Source organism: Emydura macquarii, unplaced genomic scaffold (genome assembly GCF_026122565.2).
Source record: "Emydura macquarii macquarii isolate MOO-44397 ecotype Brisbane River unplaced genomic scaffold, CSIRO-AGI_Emac_v2 contig_1253, whole genome shotgun sequence".
NCBI lineage: Eukaryota > Metazoa > Chordata > Testudines > Chelidae > Emydura > Emydura macquarii.
The window spans coordinates 74,069,226-74,087,763 of NW_027131390.1; the positions used below are offsets into that span (position 1 = coordinate 74,069,226).

General features: G+C 41.6%; 1 protein-coding gene across 1 annotated transcript; it reads right to left on the reverse strand.

Moving 5' to 3' along the window:
• Positions 1-7,582: 7,582 nt before the first annotated feature.
• On the reverse strand, positions 7,583-18,221 carry CDCA7 (cell division cycle associated 7). The gene is made up of 10 exons (XM_067549860.1): positions 18,049-18,221; positions 14,943-15,065; positions 14,426-14,536; positions 12,507-12,779; positions 12,010-12,087; positions 10,906-11,097; positions 10,240-10,380; positions 9,566-9,715; positions 8,193-8,329; positions 7,583-7,820 (listed from the first exon to the last, which is right to left on the reverse strand). The coding sequence occupies exons 1-10, from the start codon at positions 18,067-18,069 to the stop codon at positions 7,790-7,792; spliced, it is 1,257 nt and encodes a 418-aa protein (XP_067405961.1). The 5' UTR covers positions 18,070-18,221; the 3' UTR covers positions 7,583-7,789.
• Between the last annotated feature and the right edge of the window lie 317 nt (positions 18,222-18,538).

Sequence of the window (18,538 nt, forward strand, 5' to 3'; positions counted from 1 at the left end):
CCTGCAATAGCAAAGCAAACTGCGTACTTACCAGAGGTTCCTTCCCCTGCATCAGGCTCGCTGGCGCTGCATGGTAGAGAGTGGCTCAACTGCTCCAGCATCAGTAAGAGGTCCTGGCTCACGACACCACTGGATTCCCCCAGTCACTTGGCCTCCATACTCCGTCTCCTCCTCACTGTGCACTGTGGGGCCTGTGCCTCCAGCTCCTCCGAGGTATCCACAGGGCTCTTGGCAGTGGTGGTGGGGGCTCCCCCAAAGAGGGTATGCAGCTCCTTGTAGAACCAGCTTCATTCCAGAGCAGCTGCCTCCCGCGCCTTCTGGTACACCTGCTGCAGCGCCTTGATTTTAGCATGCCACTGCTGCGTGTCCCTCTTGTGCACCTTCTCGTGCATGTCACTTGTAATCAGCCCGTAGGTATCAAAATTACTATGGCTGGTGCGAAGCTGTGACTGCACAGTCACCGCTCTCCATATACTCAGCAGAGCCAATGGTTCAGGTGTGCTCCATGCAGGACAGCATGTGGTGTGTAAAGCGAGCATGGTCAGCTGAGAAAATGCTATGTGAACTATTTACGCTGAGCAAACAGAAAAGGCAATTTCAAAAATTCCCAGGCCTTTAAATGGGGGAGGGTCACATATCCGTGTACCTTCAGGTAGCTGAGTTCAAACTGCTGACCAAAGTGGGCATGATGGGCATTGTGGGACACCTCCTTCTGGCTAATTAGTGTGATGTACCCAAGCGAGGTGTCTACACAGATGCTGCATTGCTCTATGTTGCAAAAAGCCCACGCCGCTCATCAAGGTGGTCTTATTTTTTTCAGCATAGCAAGGGCGTTATATCGGTAGGAGGAGTATTTCAGTGTGTACACCTCCACAAAAGTTGACTTTTGTCCACAAAATGGTGTAGTGTAAACAAGACCTTAGTCTTTACTAGAGGTTTAGAAGTTGTTAATTAGATCAAGCTGGATAATGGCACCTAACTGCCATTTGTCTTTGCAAAATCTCCCCCACACAGTCTAACACCACACCTTTAAAGCCTACTGTAGCCAAAGGCAATTAGGTGTTAAATGTGTGCATCTGGCTGTTAAGTGCAAATTTCAATAACTAAGCTCTGGTCTACACTTAAAATTTTGATCAAACTAGCTAAATTGCTCAGGAGTGTGAAAAATCCATACCCCTGACCATCAATAAACTGACCTAACCCCTGGTGTGGAAGCAGATAGGTCAATGGATGAAATCTTCTGTCAGTTTAGCTACCGCCGCTGATGGAGGTGGATCACCTACATTAATAGGAAAAACCCCCCTGCCATCAATGTAAGCAGCATCTATATATACCACAGGTGCTACCTTGTATAGCACAGCTTCTGCAATGCAGCTTAGTCTCTGTAGTGTATACATACCCTCAGTTTAGATAACTGCTGCCCAAACTTTTTTGCCCTTATAGACACAGCCAAAGGGAAGACAGAAAAGGGAAGAGAAAAGCAGTGTTCCCATGTTATAAGTAAGGAACCAGAGACAGCGAGAGTTTGACCTACCCAAGAGCAAAAAGATAGTGTGACTGAGCTAGGAATAGACCACAGGGCTCCTGTATCTAAAGCTGTATCATTGTCAAAAAATTATTTTATTTTATTTTATTTTATTTTTACAGTGAGATAGCTATTGTGCATTAGCAATCTCACTGTAACACAGTAGTGGAGACAAGGCTGTATAGTTTTCACCATGAGGTAGCTAGTTGAAGTCACTCCAAGGTGGGATGGTATGCTGCTGGCTTCTAATGCATATTTTTTAAAAAACCACTACCGTTTTTGGCAGTGAAGACAGACCTATTCTCCCACTTGTTTCTTAACCACCAAACAATTCTTCCACCCATACACTGAACAGCTATTCAAATTCATTTGCTCATCCAAAGTATTCTAAATACCTCATTTTTATTTTATACTATTTTAAATTTAAGCCTAAAAGCATTTAAAGGGTTACCTCTTCTAGTATGATCTTATGCAGCATGTGCTCTTTTGTCAGTATATGTATGACTTATTTATGTTTTCTATAAGAATTAAAATGTAAATGCTGGAAATGAGCACCCAGCCCAGACAACTAGGGTTGAGGAACAGAATAAAAAGACTCAGGCAACAATACCCCTACTCCAGAATATGGGCCAAAGGCATGACCAAAGCCACTGCTTCACAGACAGCTTTTTGAGCAAGCAAATCTGAACAGCTCCAAATCTGCTGGCTCCAGCAACTCCAGCAGCAACATCCAGCCCTCCAAGTGCAGTTACCTGTGCTGTGAGCCAACTGCTACCCCCACCTTTCATCCATAATGAATCAGTTTGCAAAAATATTCGTCCACTTATCATAATCAAAAAACAAGAAGTCATTCCTGGTTCGAGATGTCCAGGTGCGGATCAGTTCACCTCAGTTGTTGAATACGTGGGCACCTGCTCAGTAGCTGATTTTGTCAATGGTGTTAAAATTAACCATCCCACAAAACTCTAAAAATAATTAACTATTGGGGACAGAAGCCATCTCCACTACTGATTAGCAATGGGACTGCATGCCTTACCCTGCTCATGTTTGAACAGCACATAGCAAAAAACACTCATTCTGGGAGAAAAAGGTCAGTATAATATCACGACCCCTTGGGTCATTTAGACTGTCCATTAAGTACATTAATTATGCTCCTGCCATTAATATTATTATTCCAGATAATGTTATTGCAAATGCATCTTTGATCAGAAATGAACATAGAGCTTTAATGCCTGTTTAAAGTGACCCTTTTATGAGATTTCTCCCCTCTTTATTGTGCCACTAAGGTATTGTGTGATCTTCTGCTGTGAGCTCGATTCCTGGGCTCAGGATCTCTCCCTCCCTAGCATTGTCTGGATATCAAGCTTTTTCAACCCCCAGTCCTTTCTCACAGGTAGGAAGCACATCACAGCTCATTAGTAATTTACTGCTACAGTAATTTTTATAATTACTGCCAGGAGGCCTCATTAAATTTGATCTAATGAATAAATATTGTATTTTTCAACGTGATTACCAGAACAGCTTAAGCTGAGTGCCATAAACAATTATTTTCCTCAATACGCAGTATGTCAGTGACTATTGATTTTTATTTTGTAAAGCATTTACTGTATTCATATCAATGGCTATTGAGTAACAGCTAGACCTCTAAAGTGTCAATTGTCAAGGAAAAAAATGGGTAAAACAGAAATTGGAGTATCTGCTGCAAAAAGTAAAATACTGCTCATTAGCAAAGATAAAGGGATCTTAGCTGTGTATATTGGTGTCAGTGTTTTCCGGTTTGCACTCACTCTGTTCTAGCCCCTGGAAAAGCAGTTTGGTTTAGCCTATTTTTATTTTATTTTGTAAATCAGTGGTACCAAATAATGTGGGACCAACAATGAAGGTAGAAGAGTAGAAGACTGTGGACAAATAATATTGTTGTACGTTTACGTAGCTTTTAAATGTAATCAATTTAATTAAACCTTCTGCCTTGCTTACAGATTTTAGAAGTACAGAAATACAAAGTACACCCTAGCACATATCCAGGTTATAAAGTAATATCCTCTACTCCATTTCCCATCATCATTCAGCAATCCCTTTACAAGCCAATTTGTAACCTATAAAATCCATTAGTTTTTAAGACAAGGCTCATGGTAAGGGCATGTTAGTATATATATCAAAGCACTTCAGCATTAGGATTTAACTTAAAATCAGTTTTCTTCTATAACTGAGAAAGAAGTTATTTTCCTAATGCAATTATCTTATTGCCTCATGCAGTCTATGTTATTTGCATGAGTATTTCATACAGCAAAAAAAAAAAAACAAAAAAAAAAACCCCAAAACATTTAAAATAAGAAAATACAATGTTAAATCCACAGATATTAGCAGGGTGACTGAGTGCAGCTGACATAGCTAAAAGTACTTTTTTCTGTTGTTTTTTTTTTTAATGGACAATTTCAAATTGATAGCATCCCTTTCATCCACCCATTGGGACAAAGTCAAAGTTAAGTCTAAGTAAATGCGAGGGAATTTAAAATGATGTCTCTTGATATTTTCTACATGTCCCCTTACTGTCAATGTTACATTAAATTAGATTTGATCTTTGTGGACCACGTGCTGATTTAACTTACACCAACTTTAACTCCATTGACTGCAGTGGAGTTACTGATTTCTAAGTCAGAATTGTGCCGCAGCCTTACTTACCAGCATGTAACTAAGACCCTCCCCCTTAGAGATCACCTCGGAATTTGGCTCTGTCTAAATATTGCAGCTCATTTGTTGCTACTTTTCTGAAGATACCAAAAAGCCCCAATTGCAGGCAGGAGCTTAGGCTGCACTCACCTACCTAAAAGTGTTACCTTTATTTGCACCGAGGAAAAGGTTGAACTTAGATAATACCGTATGTTAGCTAAGCCTGACCAAAACTCAACCACTTTTTCTAGTCAACATTTTTCCTCACAGTTATAGTTCAAAACCAGACTGTTAACACTGCCTTTTAGGAGATGCAAAGTGTTACATAAACTTGCATGTTGTAGAAGTCTAGGAGATGAGTAAGACACAGAATACCCATCAGTCAATGTGTTACAATTCAAAAATCTTGGTTTAGCTGTAATGCCGAGTCTAGCCCATAAAAATGAATGGCTTTTGGATTAATTGTACTGAACAGTGGATTAAGCTACATCAACATAAAACCCATTTCTGTTGACAGGAGCAAGTGTCTATGCTACAGCAGCACATCTGCAGCACCATAACTGTGTCACTAAAGTCTAAATGTGCCCTCAGGAACTCTGTGGCAGATCAGGTATATAGACTGTGCCCACAATTTTTTTATGGGCCTAATCATCAGAAAGACCCTGAGTTTGTAGGGGCAGTTTTGTACCCACAAGGACACTCTCAAAAAAAAATTAGAGGTTGCTTACTTACCAGACTAAGTTATGGTTGTAGCAGGAGTCTTGGTCCCTCACAACTAAACTGTTCAATTGTTATAATTTCAGCATTATGAATAATCATCATGTCCAAGAAAATTAGGTTAAAAAATAAACAAAAAAGCCTTCACCAGATTAAGCATTCCCAGCAGTAAAAAGCAGGAATGAGCAGTAAGATGGCAGGGGTGAATGAAAACCCTTCATAGTCCCAAGCAGACAAAGAAAAAAAAAACTCTTTTGTTCCCCCTTTTCCCCCCAAATTCTCTAGTGTGAACATTTCCCTTTAAGAGAGTTCAAGAAGAAAATTTGACTGACTATTTTGAGAGTATTTTTTCTTGATGATTCACTGTTAGCACTGGTAGTCACACTATAGTCAAAGGCAATTTAAAAAAATAGGCTAGAGCAATAGGAAATGTAATTTTTCCCATTGCTAAATTTGGTTAATAAGCTTTAAGGAAGGAGAAGCAAGCGAGACGGCAATCAGCGCACTTAAAAATTCATTCTGGTTTAGAGAGTTTCTCTATGCTTAACTGGAGACTAGTACTAGAATAATCTAGTTAACATTGGAATGAATTTTTTTTAAGTGCCTGCTGTAAGGTCAAATGCTGCTCATTACTTAGGACTAGAGCCACAAAAGTTGCAATGCTGAGTTTTGGAGTGCCCAATGAATATTTATACTAAGTGGAAAAGTTTCAACAGGAAACTAATTAAGCAGGACCTACCTGCAGTACCTTAGTAATATTGGCACTTAACTGGGATATGGAAGATCTGGGTTCAAGCCCCCTCACCAAATCAGTCAGAGCAGGATTTGACTTTGGGTCTTCCCCATACATCCCCCAAGTGCCCAAATCACACGGCTGGGTGATACATCTCCCTTCTGGCTGTCTTTCGTGACAGGTAGGCATTCTCAGACCACACCTTGGAGACCAGCCTCCCCCACAAGCTAGATAGGCAGCAGGAACACCTAATTGGAGAATCCTGTGTCAGTCTCTGGGGCTTTGGCTTCGGTGAGGACCTTATTAGCTGTGGGGTACTGTCAGTGCTTAGGTGACTTTAGGCATGCTGCTGGTGGGGATTTAAACTCAGGCAGCAGCTAAGTAATTTTGAGTAGGTCAGTGGCACCTAAATACATTGTGGAGCTGGCCCTTAGTAACTAAATAGAACAGAAGATACTCAGTTTCTGTTTGTATGTTCACTTCAGCATCACTTTCAAAAACAAATGCAACATTTTAAACTTTGAAGTGATTAAGAATCAATATAGGTTGGTTTTTTTTTTTTTTCAATTAAAATATTTACAGGCATTCCCAGGGACATTCAAGGGGGACATGTTGCTGAAGCTCCTCTGAAAGCACCAACACCAGTGAGTCCTGTTATTTTGTGAGCACTATCCCCAATGGCAGGTGCCAAGAAACACGTATGAATGCCCAGTTTATACAACAAACTAAGGCTCCACTTATCCGCAGACATTTTATTTGAAAACTAAGGAGAGGCCCACAAACTGTTGTGTGAGAGAAGAAAATGAGTTTGCTTGGCACAGACTTGTGTTAATTAAAGCCTTTTAATATACATGCTGCAATGAGTGAGTGTGGAAAGATGTCACTTTTAAAGTGATTAACAGGGCACATCTATCCGGAGCACTAGCGCACAGCAAGCTGAGGGGTAAATCTGGAGCACAGTACTGTGCTTTGCTCTCACAGGCTGTGTGGACATTGGTACTGCACAGAGTAATTTCTATAGTATGCTTTGCTCTACTGTGGGTTAAAGCACAGTATGGAACTTTTAGTGTGCAGTAGCACATTAGACCTGAAGACCTCTGTGCAAGCTCGAAAACGTGTCTTTCTCACCAACAGAAGTAGGTCCAATAGAAGATATTACCTCACCCACCTTGTCTCTCATTGTGATTACAGTTATTCCCATTCCCCTGCCTGCTTTCTAGACTGGGTCCAGTTTCACTCCGGGGGAGGAACAGGGGGGGGGGGGGGGGGGGGGTGAGAGGAGGGAAGGAAACACTATACTAACAAGCAGTGCATGTTCAGCTCTGTTACAGCACTATGTTTATTTCCCCACAAACTTGTTTGCTGGATACGTACTGTACAAATGAAATACTACTTAAAATTAAAGCTGTCCAGCAATTGATATACAAGTAAAAATAATACAGTATTTTTCATACAACCTAAAATATCACCTTCTACTACAATAAACAAAGCCAAATCTTGTATTGGCTTAAGGATCGGAGTTTTACATTTATGCAACTTGCAGCTTTATACACAAATCATGAGGGAAGCTGCATCTTTGGGGGCAAAAATTAAACAATGTCACTACATGTATAATTACAAAGAATTCTCTAATCAGATGGCTCTCACACCAATAACTACATATATCTTATAGAAAGTGCAGGCATTTCTATTTCAAGAATGAGTTGTTGGTCATGTATTTAGTATTCACACTAGCACTTTCTCACTATTGACCTTGTACTGATGCAGCTTCACCCCTGGCAACAATAGTGGAAACACTAATATAAACAAAGTGCAGTCATTTTCCATCCATTTTTCTTTAATTCTTCAGTAAGCTTTGGCATGAACAAAAACAACAAAAGCAAGCAAGCACAAGACAACCTGAGTCAGACTGAATGCTGGCAAAAAAGAGGCAGAAATTCTTGGCAAAGCTTTTATTATCAAAATAAAATTTTGTACATAAGTACTTCAGAGATCAGAGGATCCAGTTACAGCGCTTATTCACATGACATGCTTTAAGGCAGTCATTAAGGCATACATTCCTTTCAGAAAGACTTATGCAGGCCCCACCGTAGCTTACTATAGTTCCTTGCTGCAGTATGAGATGCTGAATTGTAGTCACAACCTCAATCTTCCATTTCTAGATCACGTTTCAGACTGCAAAATACAAGGAGGAATCAGTTTTAGTGTCAAGAAAAGCAGATTGATCCATTAAAGGATTTGATTTTTCTTCCATTTAGATACAGTTTGAAAGCTATGGGAATAAGTATTAACTGAATTTCACTGCCAGCAGAATAAGTACTTAGTGTTTACACTGTACACCACTTTACACATTAGTAAATAGACACAATCAATTCCCATGAGAGCCTTCTGAGATCATCTCAGTTTCACAGATGACAAGTCTGAGGCTAAGAGATTTACCCAAGACTTCAAAGCAAGTCAGTGGAAAAGCCAGGATTTCTCAATTCCTGGCTTTCAGACCCTTGCCTAACCCACAAAACTGGACCAGGCTGAAAAAATGGCATTTACCTGTTTAAGTAAGCATGAACATTGTTATAGCCATGATACTTCGCCAAATAAACCAGCACACCAGTAGCACACCGACCATCCCGCTGTCTGCAGAAGCTACAATTGCAGATTCCACGACAAGGTGGGCAGCGCCAGTTCTAAAGAAAAATAAGACATCTTTTAAAGAAACTGAAATCTCAGAGATGCATTCAGGTACTACTCCTGCTAACATGTCCTCACCAACCACTTCCCTCTCTGGCACTGACTCAAAACAGTTCCATGCTGGCACAAAAGCTGTCAAGAAATGCCAACAAACGCTAGTGTTTGTGACTAAAGAGTAAGTTCTCCAATGTGTTAGGCATCTTCTGTACCTTCAATGGAGCCATAAGGAGCACCCCAGTTTTCCCCTCTCCCTTCCAGGCCTGACATAGTGACAACTCTCTCTCTGTTCAAGGCAGCTGGCGGAACTCCTGCTCCATAACTTGCTATAGGATGTGAAGCAGCATTCCTCTCCCTACAACACAGACACTAAAGCCAGAGAAAGGAGAAACTACTTTGTTTTGATATTTCAATAGCTTGAATACAAGTTCAAGAATATGCTTTGGTGGCTGCACTACTTCCATAATTGATAATTATTACCATAGTAGCTATAGGAAATGTGTGGTACCATGAGGTAGGAATGGCATGGGGAACTTTAGTGGCACTGACATTCACAAAACCCCTGCTCAGGGACAAGACTTTTGCAATCTCTGCTGGAGCTATGATGCTGTATATAAATGTTCACTGAAGCAGAGGAACTTGGTCCTGGGTCTCCCAACTCCCAGATAAGCACCCTAACCATTAGGCTATACAATCAGTCTGTCTCTAGCCCAATGACCATGTCGTTACTTACAGATGGTAGAGCAGATCCACAAGGAGAAAATGAGAGGGTTCCAACCAGAATATTCAACAGTCCAGTAGTTAGGGCACTCACCTGACAGCCGGGAGACCCAAGTTCAAGTCCCTGCTCCAACAGACAGAGTGGAGATTGGAATCTGGGTCTCCCACACTCTGGATGAGTGGCTCCTCATTTGGCACGCTGGCATTTGTGAATCCCATTCTTAGACATGTGATTCTCCCCATGCATTGTATAGAGAGCCTGGGCGCTAACTCAGGATTGTGAATTCCACAAAGCAGCAGGATACGCAAGAGCTCAAGTCTGCACTGTGAACCCCTACCCATAATGCTCTGTCATGTAGTTAAAGGCAAAAGTGCACGTTACACTATTAAAAGGCATTAAAACACAGGTTGCCCAGCATCCTATCTCCAGTGTTAACTACGATGCATCTCTTCAAGAGCAGAGCTCCCACTATACTAAGGAGGGTGAACCCCATGCCCACATTAAATTATCTTACTGGATCCAGCAATGCAGTCCTGACATCTTCCCCATATCGATTGCGAAGACAAGGTCCACAGAACTGACCTCGCACACCTACACAGTCTGGGTTACGACAGTTTGTCTTTGTGTCTATGGTTTTTTGGCGACACTGATGACAAGTGGATCCCTACAACACAAACAGGAGTTCAGGAGACAAGAAAGCCAAGACTGGTAGTTTAGTTAACAAGACAGAACATTGAACAACCAACCCACCCCTTGGCAGTATGGTTTGGCCCTTTGCATTAGTACTTCTTCCAAGTGGTTTTCTGTGCATCACGACAGGGAGTTGCCAAAGCAAAAGTTTACTTGAATTTGAATAAACTGCAGAACGGTAGGCAATGTTAGAATAGACAAGTACATTTCAATGTTTGAAAAACAATGGTTAATCTTCAGTTCCTCAGTTGTGGGCAAGTACTCTGTCAGATGAGACGACAGATGAAGTGACTTGTCAAAGGCCACCCAGCAAGAAAAGAGGTAGAGGGCTTTCAACTCCTGAGTTCTTACCATCTGAAAACTGGCACACCCTTTCTCTGAGAAGCATGGCCTCATTCAAGACTTGACATTCTTATGGACAATGCAAGAGAGGGTGCAACAGAAGAGAAAGCTAGCCTAACATACACAATCTGCATTAATGATGTGTAATATACTTACCATTACTTGGTTATATACTTTATCTCGGGCAGTTTCACAGATATTATCCAACTCTTCCTCTGTTATTTCTTCCACTGGACGCACTATGTGAGGCAGAGCCATAGCACCAGGGCGACTTCTCCTGGGAGTTCGCATTTCTTGCTGGAGAGCGAGGAAGAACCAAAATCTAAGTTTCATTTTGTCGTCATAACATTACTGCCAACAGAAATCCCACACAAACAAGGGCAGAGAATTTCAAATCCGTCTAAGGGATTTAGATGTGTATTTTCTACTAGAATTAGCAAACAAATATTAAGTTAATGGGATGCTTTGAAAACCACAATCCAGGTCTCCAGCTTTAGTGCTAGAAATGCAACCAAAAAAAATTAAATGCTATTTGATTTTTTTTAGTTCCTGATGCAGTGGAGAAAGTGACAATACCTCCAATGTGACGATAAAAATAAAGTAAAAAGATACTTGTGCAACGTGCTCCACTTTTTCCCAACTCCCCCATTAGCCTGCATGGACTAGAATGCTATTAGCTAGCTGTGCATGAGCTTTTAGTTCCACCAAAGAGACCATGAACCAGGCTTAAGCTGCACTTATTTGAATGACCAATACTGAATTATATTATTAAAGTGTCCCCAATTAATGTTCTACTGTAAAAGACCAACACATTAAACCTACCTCTGAGTATTCATCAGATGTCTTTCTTCTCCTCCTTACTAAGCTGTACCTGTCATCCTCCTCCTCCTCTTGTGAAGGAGTAGGTGGCCCATCAATCAGGGACCTGGATCTTGTGTGAGGCCGAGAAATACGGTCAGGGTTCCTCCTTAAAGCATTTTGGGGAAACGAGCTTCGTGGAGCTCGCTTTGGTCGCTGGAAGAAAAAAAATGAGTTAAACAAAGCACTTTGTCCCTGAAAGCAAACAAAAACAAAATAACTTCGTAGTAGGGGAAACTGAGTATGGTTACTACATTACAGGTAAATTCACCTTTGCAGTTCAACAAACTGAAGAAACATACAAAGCCCTAAGGAGCAGTCAGTGCCCCTATAAAGGTAGAAGGCAGCTATTTACTTGTGTAAACATAGGAGACTCTCAAAGAACTCTCATCTGTTTTATGGAAAAGCATATATTTTCAGGATTCCAAGTATCTGAATAATTAAATAAGTAGCACTCTAATAGTACTTTTCAATGTGTTTTACATAGAAGGGCACGTTATCTTTATCCCGTTTTACAGATACGGAGCTGAGGTACAGCAAATCAGTCATTGGCAACGCTAACAGTAGAATCCAGGGACTCTTGACTCCCAATCCTGTGACCCATCCTCTGGGACATGCTGCCTCCTTAAGTAAACTGACGTTGCAGCTCTAAAACATATAGATGGGCCCAAACCAGCATCTGGATTCAAGCACCTTCAAACTGTAGATGACATTCAGAGCTGACCTTTGAAGCTTGAGGGCCCCACTCCCACCTTTCTCCATTCTTTGTGTAAATACGCATTTAGAAAGGGGTTTTGTTTTGTTTTATGGCTTTAATTTGCCTTTGATATTGACACTTGCAGGTGCCTATAACTGGATATGTTATTCAGTTTCTATAGAACGGCAAATCAAAAGGGAATTGCACAACTTGAATGATTGTTTTAACAAGTAATAAAATTCTGAACTGGACTTTGATTTACTTGGTCTATTAAGCTTTTATTTGAAAGGATCTTTTGTTTTTTTTAAATCAAAAGTAGATTCATCCAGATGATTGAACTATAAGGCAAACAGAAATTAATTTCTACTTACTGGGCTGGTAGTTGACAGTGATCTTCCTCTAGTGAAAATACCAGGCACATTTTTTAGTTCAGCCATTAGTTTTGCAAGCTACAGGGGGAAAAAATGTAGGATCTTTAAAAAGAGTTTATGTGCTATTACATACTATGAGATTAGGACAATTGCCTAAAAGTCCTTATAGGAAATGCAGTCATAATCTTCAAATTTTACTTTTATATCTTATTTTTATGTCCTGGTATCTGAAAGTGGATTGAAAATGATGCTTAGGTTTAATAGGCTGGCAAGCCTAAACACAGAATAAGGCTTCAAAATACAGAGATATCTGCTGAAGAACCTATTTCAGTATGTTGATTTTCACGTGCCAGTGAATGTGCAGTATCAAGGCTCTAAACTCCTGTTAATACATTCACATAACTCCCATTAATGTTAATTTATATGGGAGAAGAGAACTGCAGAGAGATTAGAAGTCAAGGAGAAAAATTAATTGAAGAACTTTCCTGCATACATACCATTGCCTTGTTTTCCTTTATGTTTAAAGCTCTTTTCTCTAAGAATTTGGGGCCCTTTTCTTCAGAATCAGAGTCTGAATCCAGAGCAGATGGCTGTATTTCAGGGGGTGATGCTGCTTCGCTCTTTCCTCTTTTAGACCTTCGGGTTGGAAACTTCATAGCCACTTTCAGAGGAACAGAGTGTCTCTCCCGTCTCGAGTGTCTCTCCCATCTTGTATATTGTAACTTGTCCTTAGCTTGCAAATCATTTTCCTTAGAGCCTGACTCCAATTTCTATTAAAAACCAGTATTATAGTTTATGAATCACACTGAATTGCTGTATAGTTTAGTTTGACAAGCACGTTTATTTAAAAGAAGAACACCAACCTGAAATCTAGGTTTTTTGGGGTTTTTTTTAAATGTTTTGGGCACTACTAGCCATGAAACCCTCCACAAGTTTTGTGATTTTACAGAGCTCAAATACACAGAAAAGATAGAGATTAGTTTCACTCGTAAATCTAGTAGTAAAAATATTTCAAAGAAAAATGTAGTTTGAGACGGTACGCTTTAAGGGCCCAATCCTGCAAATTATTTAACATGGGTGTACAAGTCCCCTACCATGACTCTTAGTGCAGGGTCAGGCCTGAGTTTGTAAACTACAAAGAATTCATTGGATACCAAACCAAGATCACTAGCAAATTGTAACTTACTCCCAGGACTAGCCAGTGAGACAATTACAGTCCCAACTCAAATAGCCATTGAGAAAATTATGGTCCCAAATAAAATATTTTATAATCTTAGTACTCTGATGCTGTTCACAACTGTAATGAGAATTTGCTAATGATGCCAATGAGTTATTCTATTTTTTGTTTGCTTAATTATCCACTTGGTGACATGTCTTATCTTACTTTAACCAACATAAAATTGCTTCTGTCTAGGACTAACCTGTGTAAGATGACCTGCTGTGAAGCATTAATACTTCTTTTTCTACCTGTCAGGGCTGAAACTGACAATCCCTTTCTCTATAATTTTATATTAAGGTTGGTATGTGGTTCTTGCTTACCCATTTTCATGCTGTTATTGCACGTCCCTGCCCTTTTCTTGAGTATATATGCCTGCTTTGTCACTGTGTTAGTTCTCTGTACTGCTCTTTATTCATTATTTAACTTAGATGTGTACTCTTTCCAAAAGAAGAGCACCTACTCTTTTCTCTGGACATCCTTAGACATTATACTGCAATAACCCATGTTACATACAATATGAATATACTGCCCTCTGCAATGCTCAATATTTACTCTTGGGCACTTTTTTAAAGCAATTAGCTCTGTGATATTTTGCAGTTGATTAAAGGTAGAAAGGGGAAATTCTACCATCTACTGCTACTTCTACATCGCTTACGAAGTGTAGAATTTCCTGTACTGTTTCCTGTTATGCTGCAAAAGTGTCATGAAGACCTATATCATGTCATGCTAGCTCACTGATTCCAGCAAAAGCTGGCCATCTTGTCCAAAGAGTTTTAAAAGAAATACAAAATGCTTATGAACAGAGTACATCCAATAAGCAATGTTTCAATCTGTATTAGTTAAATTTTAAATCTGGAAAAACAGTATTCTTATAAAATGCACAAATATCGCTTGCAAGATTTTAAAAAAATATATCAAGCAAAAGCTTGGACCTAGTTTATTTTAAGCTAACTTTTAATCAGTCAATTCTGAGCTTTTGTTTTACTAAAACAGGAATTACATTTGTTTCTGGCAACATTTGAATTTTGTATCTTGCGGCAGATTTAGCTTTCTCCACATTAGGCATTCACATGTTCTTATACACTTAGAGAAGCTATTTTAAAATTAAGGAAAATATTCTCGCAAACGTCTTAAACGCTGTAACATTTCAGTATTTACTTAAACTGTAAAACTAGAGAGTTAATTTGCATATCTCACCAATACATCTTCAATCTCACTTTCTGAAAAACCACAGAATGAATCATCATCAGAGGCCTCATAAAAAATTTTAGCCAGTTCTTCTGTGATATCTGACCTAATCTTGGATTTCTGTATAAAGAATAAAGACACTTTATTTAAAAAAAAAAAAAAAAAAAAAGAACCAATTTTTCACAAACAGCAGACAGCAAATCACATTTGTAAACGCACTCAGCTTTTGTAACAAAGAAAACAAAATGGTTCAGGGATTTACAAATGGTTTCAGAGCTGTTATGGCAAATCATCAGGCATGTTAGTTTAAGCGACATTTCAAAGAATAGAATAAATAGCTAATCTGCCTCCAACAATTACTACCTAGAAGCACAAGCAAAAAGTGAAATGAAATTATAGTGCATACTATAGATTCATACTACCGTATAGAAATGTAAGCAAAGAAAGCAGTTTTAAATCACACAAGAAACATTTGGGACATTTTCAATACAGCTCATTCAGTTGTTTATTCATGTACCGTACTTACTGTGTTTGCAAAATTATCAGAACCAAAACTGTCACAACTATCATCAGATGATGAGGTTTCCATGGGAATCAATTTCATATTTCGGAATGCTATGAAATTCTTCTTTCCCGAAAGGTCTCCTTGCTGCAATGGGAGGATGACAATACCATTAAAATGTGAGATTTACTATAGTACACTAGCTTTTAAAAGTATGCTTACAAAGCTTAATGTTTATGCAATACACATATCTATTCAGTACACCATCGCATTAAAAAGAGACTAATAGAGCTCTAAAATTAAAATTGAGTAGAGTTTCTGCTCTAATGCATTTCTAGTCACTAACATAAGTAAGTTATCCTTAAGTATTATAAAAGTTTCTTCTTCTAATGACAAATAAGTTTAAGTGAAAAATCCCATCAAGTCACATCCCTTCTCAAAGTCCTTCAAGTTTTACTTTGTTATGTGGAATCTTCGAATATGACTAGCATCTAGAAATTGCCATTTTAGTTTGTATTTTAATTTTTTGAAACCAAATACTAATCAACTGTTTTAAATCATAAACAGAAAAAGAACACCAGAACAGCTGTTTTAGGAACAAGAGCTAATTATTTCATGAAGTACCATTATTAGGTTGTAATGTCTTATCTTTTGATGGCCTTTAAGTTTATCATTTTCCTGGGAATCTCACATATCCTCAGCAACCTGGTTTAAGGTTTTGAGTTGTGGATGGAGACCCAGGTTTGCACCCACATTTACACACTGCAATAACTGTTGGGTCTTGTAACATGACCAGTGATTGATAGTACTTTCAGCTTGGAATGAGCCACATTATGGTTACTAGCAATTCACAGGCCAACTTCCCTGAGCCAAAATATTTAATAAATCTGTTTAAAATTTAGCAAAACAGAGAGGTTTAAAACATTAAAGATATGTGCTGTGTCTGCAAATGTTGGGTGTTGCATACACTTGTCTGAGCCAACAGAAGGTAATCTAATTTCTAACAGAACTGTAGAAACTATTGCCAGCCCTCATTTTTGAGTCTGAAGTTTGCACCAACATGTAGACCAGTCTCTCTCTTTCCTCAGAATTACACACAGCTATTTGCTTCCACCCAGATCATACCTATTACCTTTTCTATCCCTGCCAACGGAGAGTGTAAGGCTATGTGCATGCTACAGCCACACAGCTATGGCATGGCAGCTGTAGCACTGTGAACAATTGGTACAGTGATGCAAGAGGTTTTTCCATCCCTGTAATTATCCCCCCCCCCCACCACCAAAAAGCAGGTAGTTAGGCCAATGGAATAATTCTTCTGTCAATCTAGCAGTATTTACACTGAGGTTTAGGTCACCTTAACTACATCTCTCTCACCCCTAAGGGACTTAACTAGTCAACCTAAACCTTAGGTCTAAATCAGCCAAAGACTGCTTCCCTTTATTAATCATTTTCCAATGCTGTATGCCTTTGCCCCAATTAGACACTTTGCACTGACTCTATTCTCTGCCAGTTGAGATAAAGATAGCTTAGCAAAGAAAAAGCAAAGTGGGTATCAGTGTCAACTCAATATGGAGCCAGATGTGGAACTTTTATAAAACCACAAGGGCAAGACTTCTTTTTTTTTTTTTTTAAGAACAGCATTCCAATGGAAACTTACATTGCAAACAGCCCAGACCCTGCACTGGATAGAGCAAGACAGCCTGAAAAGTCTTTTTGACAGCACAATAATCACAATTCCTTCCCCATTATTAACATACTATTGTTTGAAGGGACTTGAGTTTCAAGTGTCTCCCTAAATTGTGCACACTTTGCAGACACATCGGTTAGGTTCTGTTTATTCCACAAGAAGGAACCCCGCTGAGCATCAACCAGGCCACTCCAACATGGTAGCACAGCCAGGCGATGTGAATCTGACCATCTTCACTGTAAATCCTTCTGTTTTAATCATCTCAGAGTAGTGAGAGTTTGTCTGGATTTGGGAAGTTTGCACCTGTGTAACTACTGCAATGTGGTTAATTACACGGTGACAAAGCCACAAGTGGTACACGCTGCACCAAGATGCAGAGCAAGACCAGTGAAGCTACACCAGGCCAAAATAATCCAGTAGAGGTGGAGAGACTGAGTTTCTAAAGAACAGTTTTTAACCTGGCAGTATTTCTGCCCAACACATTGGAGAACTGGGGACAAAGAGATCCCCCTCCAGACAGCGATCACCAGGATTTTAGCTCAGAAAGTTCTCCTCCTCCCAGACACTGGAAGTAGACACGTCCCACTCCAGTTCCAACCGGGAGACTGCAAGCCACCGTTGTTTTGATGGGGGGAAAGTGCAAGGCCCTTGTTTGGATTTAGCAAACTGAGGGACCCCAGGCTGCAACCCCTGATGGGCAGGAATCTCCACGGGCCAGAGGAGATGCACTCAGGCAGGGCGAGCAGGGGCACAAGAGGGGAGCAGAGCCTGTGGGCAGGCGAGCCTGGAGGCAAACCCTAGCCGGGCAGCACAGAGCGGGGAGCAGACGTGGGGCCGCAGGAATCAGGATCAGCGCGGTGGCCGGGACACGCGGCGGCGGAGCTGCCATGTCCCTGCGGCTGCCCCTCGTGCAATCCGGGGGCAGGGCAGTGCCACGTCGTCCCACCTAGGCAATCGATGCGATTAACCCCGCGGCCTGGCGGGGGGCCGGGACGCGCTGTCTGGGCTAACCTCGAGTTAGGCAGTGTCCAGGCGGGCCGGCCAAGGGTGCAGACAGACACAGCTGCGGCAGACAAGCTGCTCGGAGCAGCCCCCGCCTGCAGAGCAGGAAAGCCCGAGCCGGCGGGAGCAGGCTAGAAGCAACGGAGGTTTCGCGGCGTGTTCCCACAGGACGGGGGGTGGGAGGGTGTAGCTGGGCCGCCGCCGCCAGAAGACAGGCAGCCAGACCAGCCAACACTTCAGCGAAAGCTCCGTCACTGGCCACCTCACCCAGCCAGACCCCGACCACCGCTCCCCGCCGGCGTCTGCAGCCCACCCGCTCAGCCTCCCTCCTCCGGAGCGCCTTTCCTCCAGCGGCTGTAACCCACGGCACCCCTGCCCCACTCAGCCTCCTTCCTTCCCCCCGCGCCCGCGGTCAGCGCCGGGCGCCCGTCGGCCACTCACGTGCACGCGGAAGGGATTCATCCTGGCAGCTGTAGGGCGCGCGCGGTGCGTGTAACGGCTGGAGTGGTCAGGTCGTAGCCCGGGGTGGAACCGTGCAGCGCGCGCTGGACTGCGGGTGGGAGAGACAGACGGAGGGGAGCTGCTGCGCGCCAAACCAACTCGGGCGTCTCAGGGGGGCGGAGACTGGGTGGGGGGAGCGCAACTATTTTCCCGCGTTGGAGCCCGAGTCCTGGAAGGTACAGGCAACACCCCTCTAGGGTGAGACCCCTTAGTGCTCCCCCGTGCAACAGCCAGCATGCCCCCGGTGCAGAGACCGGCCCAGGGCTCCGGGGAGCAGCAAAGAGGGGAATTGAAAGCGTCGTCTTGTTTTTTTCCTTCCTGCAGCTGAGTTTGTGGTACTGTAAGGGCCTAATTCTGTGGCGCGAAATGCTCCCTGTAGCAAAGCGGCAGTATTTGCATATGGGGAGGGGGAGGGAGAGGGCAGAGCCGT

Bases quoted from the DNA above. Each gene is read 5' to 3' on its own strand.
- CDCA7 (XM_067549860.1), bottom strand. From the start codon at position 18,069: ATGAATCCCTTCCGCGTGCAC. The intron at 14,537-14,942 runs GTAAGTACGGTA...TTCTTTATACAG, and splicing joins CTGATAATTTTGCAAACACA to AAATCCAAGATTAGGTCAGA. The intron at 11,098-12,009 runs GTAAGTAGAAAT...TTTTTCTTCCAG, and splicing joins CACTGTCAACTACCAGCCCA to CGACCAAAGCGAGCTCCACG.